At 32.4% G+C, this 5,246-nt stretch overlaps 1 protein-coding gene across 1 annotated transcript; it reads right to left on the minus strand.

Moving 5' to 3' along the window:
• Positions 1–334: 334 nt before the first annotated feature.
• On the minus strand, positions 335–3,430 carry LOC104090790 (U-box domain-containing protein 4-like). The gene is made up of 2 exons (XM_009595974.4): positions 1,941–3,430; positions 335–975 (listed from the first exon to the last, which is right to left on the minus strand). The coding sequence occupies exons 1-2, from the start codon at positions 3,198–3,200 to the stop codon at positions 913–915; spliced, it is 1,323 nt and encodes a 440-aa protein (XP_009594269.1). The 5' UTR covers positions 3,201–3,430; the 3' UTR covers positions 335–912.
• Between the last annotated feature and the right edge of the window lie 1,816 nt (positions 3,431–5,246).

A 5,246-nucleotide genomic window follows, 5' to 3' on the forward strand; every position in this document is an offset into this window, starting at 1 on the left:
GTCCAAGGAAGGGCCGGACCACAAGGGTCTATAGTACGCAGCATTATCCTGCATTTCAGCAAGAGGTTATTTTCACAACTCGAACTCGTGACCTCCTTGTCACATGACAACAACTTTACCAAGGCTCCCCTTCTATGTAGGAATAAATGCATATTAAGAATAAAATGCTACAAATGATGTTAATAAGAAGAGATGGGGTTGCTGCACCTTGTATTCACACCAAGTGGAAAAGACAGACATCTGATGCTCTCTAGTTGTATAGATGTAGACACAAATTTAATAGCTGTAAAAATTAACAACCCAGCCTTGGAGCAAGCATTAAAGTTTGACAAAATTCAGTCATAAAATCAAGAAATTATCTCATTACTGGCCATATATGTTACAGCATACACTACCGTATATTCTTGTTCAAGAAAAAAGAAACTCAAGCATACTGAATAGTTGCTTTTTTACACACTAAGAATCAGAAGATTAGTAAACCTTTCAGAAGAATTTGGAACAACAAACCCAGTGAATTCCCACGAGTGGGTCTGGGGAGGGTAAGATGTACACAGCCTTACCCCTACCCTGAAAAGACAGAGAGAGTGTTTCGGATAGACCCTCGGCTGAATTCCTAAACAAAACTAAGGGATGATTATCAAATTCTTACCAAACAACTAGGCAAAAAAACGTTCTCTCCCAAAAACATACAACAGATAATAATTCAAGAGAAACATGAGAACCTTCCCACAATCCCTGCCCAGCTCCTCTGTAATACCTAGTAAAGAATTCACCTAAATAAGTCAGCTTCCTTAAGCTAGCTTCATATTTATTTTTTAGATTACCCGACATATGTCGTGAACTCCTAAATTTGTAACCACTCTGTACAAACTTCTTCGTACCACTTCCTATAAACAGACGATGCCAACCTTTCTAAGGAGTTGAAGTAGAAACTTCTTGTCTTGGTTCCCTCAAGTATCCGAGTAACGTTTCTGCCTGCCAAAAACAACCAAGCCCCATTAAGATTGAGTTTTCCATAACAATGGCAACTGTCTGAAAACAGCTTCCATTTCATGGACCAAAAATGAATACACACATTATGCATCACAATCGCGGAAAGCAAAACTGCAAACCACTTTCGATCTATATATTATTGCTAGCACCAATTTTCAAATATGACAGCATCAAATACAAGTAAATGCATTTCTCATAAAGGCACATCACACATGGCAACTATAAAGCTCCATTTCCAGATTTCCTTTTTCGTTTTTTTTCATGTTTTCATGTTCATCTTCCAGATTTACATCCAAAAAAATGGGAACACCCCATATGACATGACCATGGTTAGAAGAAGTCAAAATCTTGATATATTGCACTATGAATGTTGAAAACTTAATTTGAAGTTCGACCCAAATATTTTGTTATCTAGTTAAATCAATAAGCTGGTAGCATTAATTAAATAAAATATACATCCGAATCAATCAATCTGCTATATTATTCCTTTAAATCCATTAGTCTCCATTCATGTCTAACAAGTAAATCCAAATAATAGTTATCTATAATTTGAAATGATCAATGGCTATTTTATGACAGACCATCAATAAGTTTCTCACTTTATGATAAACAACTAACACAAGCAATCTACAAAAATTCTATCTTTATGGTAAACAATGAGACAAGCAAACAATAAAAATTCAATCTTTATGGTAAACAACAAGCACAAGCAAAAGCAAATTAACAAGACTTCCTCTTTACGGTAAACAATAAGCACAAGCAATTGATCAAGATTTCCTCTTTAGAATAAACAATAAAACAAGTGTAATTGATAAAAGTACAAACTTAATGGCAAACAATAAGCACAAGTATTGATCAAGATTCAATCTTTATGGCAAGCAAACAATAAGCACAACTAATTGTGATCAAAACTTCCTTTTAATGGCATCAAACAGTAGGAAACTAACCTTATGCTTAGCTTTAGCAGTTCCGTTCTGCGACAAGGCAACAAGAGGAGGAATCCCTCCTTCCCTAACAAGAATCCCTCTATTCCACACACTGTCAACACACAGCTGCAAAAGTGTCACCACTGCAAATTCCTTCCCTTTATTACTTCCATCTTCAATCACTTCCACCAGTGCACCAATCCCACCTTCCTCAACAATCTCTTCGCTCCCCGTCTCGATCCCCGCTAAGCTACTCAACACCACCATAGCCTTCTCAGCTAACCCTCCACCCTCCTCACACACTAACCCCACTAACGGCTTCACAGCACCCGCATTCACGGCCCGCTCTTTATTCAACCTCACAGTACACAACTTATACAATGTCGTTAATGCATCCTTTTTACCCCGATTTGTTCCGCTAATTAACAGTGCCACTAATGGCGCAATAGCACCACAAGCACCGATTGAGAGCTTATTCTCATCGATCAAAGCTAAACTTAACAGCGCACAAGCTGCATTTTGCTTCGACGTTTCCGTCCCCGTTTTTAAAACGTAAATGAGGGATTTTATAGCTCCAGAATTTGTAATTAGGATTTTGTTCGGCTCGTGAAGCGAGAGATTGAGGAGCGCCGTTACAGCGTGTTCCTGAGTCCACGGATCGGAGCACCGGAGGAGCGGCAACAATGCCGGAACCGCGCCGGACTCGCCAATTAATGCGCGATTTTCAGCTCGGTTCTTTGCTAAGAGCCTCAATTTCGCCGCCGCCGATCTCTTCACGGCCGCCGACGGTGACTTTAAACTGTCGACGCAGAGTTTCACCGTCGGTAGAAGATCTTCCGGTTCAATACTCTCTATTATCTCCGTTGAAAACGAATCTCTCTCTAGAAATCCCACACAAGGTTCTGGTTCGGAGCTCCAATTCGGATCCGAAATTGGAACCTTCGCCAGACGTTCCAACTCGCCGGAAATATCACTGCTACACGCCGAGAAATCACTGAAAGATCTAGAAAGTTCCAGAAAATCCACATCACATTTATGAACCGGCGGCGGCGGTTTTTTTGCGAGCTCGCTGAGCCGAAAATCGACAATGGAATCGGTGAGGTTCTCGTAAACCGGACCGGAATTATTTTCGGCTTGGTAGAGAGTGGACCGGATAGTGCGCATTGACCGGCCAAGTGAACGGTGGGCTTTAGTAGAGGATGGTGGTGGAGTATAGTAATAATTAGGCCGTGTTTGGGTAGTAGAAGAAACATGAGAATGAGAATTTTCCAGGAGAACCATATCTGGAAAATTCACAAGAAAAAAATAAAGGAGTTTCAAATGTGCGTGGCTAACTTTTTAAGATTCGGTGAACAGGGTGCTTTTTTATGATGGGTTTTTCTTAAGAAATTTTCATGGCGGAATTTGAGGGAGAGCTTGAAGAAGTGATGAAAATGGCGGATTTATAAGAAGACAGTGGAAGAAGAAAGGACGAAAATATGCGGAGGGTGGCTTTGATTTTTTTATTACTCACTTTTTTCCGTTATCTAATTTGTTTCACCATATTATATCATATTACTTGAATTAAATTTTAAATTTTTTTCCTTACCCAATAAAATATGACCAATAATTAAATTGGATAAAATTAAAACAGTCCAATAACTTTTTAATTCTTCGTTTTTCTTTATTACATAATCTATTGTATTTATTAATATTTTATTTATTTATTATAACGTTTTATTTGTTAATACTCAAAAACACCTTATAATTTGAAGTTATAATACATATTATCATTTTATATTTTATTCTACTTTTTCTTCTTTTGTTCCTAGATTATAGTTATTGATTTATTTGTTGCTCGGTATGATTGCACTATCATATGAAATTTTTATTAGTTTGTCTTTCGATTTAATGTCCTTACTTATTACATCCTTTAATATCGCATAAATAATATAGATTTTCTACTTCTAACAAAGTTGATTATTAATTTATTACTCCATTACTTGAAATTTATTCATTTTTCTATATCTTTTTTATTTTTAACTTTATCTATTATAGTTTTAGTTATATTTTGTTATTTGTATGAATTTTTTCATTATACTTTAGAAGTTACTTTCTCATCTCAAATTCAAATAAGTTTTATCTCTATAATTTTATAATAAAAACATTTATTTTTCTTATGAGTAAGTTTATTTATTCGTTACTTCAAATTCTTTCATTGTTCAATATTATTTAATTTTGATTTTATTATGATTTTAATTACGTGATATTATCTATTGTATTTTTTCTTCATAATTGAAAAATCACTTTCTCATCTCAAATTTAAATAAGTCTCTTCATTCTATATTTATTTTGTACTTTTTCTCAATACGCCATTTGGCTTCATATCAAGCTTCCCTACTATCCTTTTAATATAATATATTCATATAAAGCTTGACTACCACTTGGCTTCACTTTCAATCATTTTTAATTCTTCAATTGTCTAAATTTATCAAAAATATATTTATTTTCATTTACTTACTTTCTTTTATTCCTTAAATTAGTATTTTAACCATAATTTATGCCTGAAATAATTTTATAGTTAATACTAATTTTGATTTTTTACTACATTAAAAAAGATGTTATTTTATTATTTTGTGTAAAATGTATCAATATCTTTAATATTTTTTTCTACATTATATGGAATAAGAAATTAAAATTTTCTTTTATTTTATTTTATATATAAAGTTTTAATTTTTATATTTTTTTACTATGATATTTGTAATTATTTTATTATTATATATTATTTTGTGTGAATCGATAATGACATGCGAGACTAATATTTTTTATATCAATTCAAATATATAAACAATCTTGAAATTATATAATATAATGAGAATATTAAAGATTGTGGTATTTCAGATTTTAATTATTTAGCATTCAAAATTATCTATACAAATCTATAATATAGATCGAGATTAAATTTTGTCATAAAATATAGTTAAATTTTACCTTTAAAGTGCAAATTAGAATTTTCTCTATATGACACTTGACTTGATCTCATGCTTCATTACCACTTTTTTAATATAATATATGAAGTTATGTTATGTGTGGGTAACTTTCAAATTTAAAATAAAAAGGGTTACAAAATAAATAATTTTCTCTCTATATATATATATAAAAATTATTATTTTCATAAAAAATAGTTAAGTATATTTAAATTTAATAATAAAATTATAAAAAATAATTATGTTCACGATATGCAGTGGGATAAATTTTAGATCAAATTCAAAAGTTTTAGTATTATTATTATTATTATTATTATTATTATTATTATTATTATTATTATTATTATTATTATTATTTTCA

The sequence above is a fragment of the Nicotiana tomentosiformis genome, chromosome 4, assembly GCF_000390325.3.
Source record: "Nicotiana tomentosiformis chromosome 4, ASM39032v3, whole genome shotgun sequence".
Classification (NCBI taxonomy): Eukaryota; Viridiplantae; Streptophyta; class Magnoliopsida; order Solanales; family Solanaceae; genus Nicotiana; species Nicotiana tomentosiformis.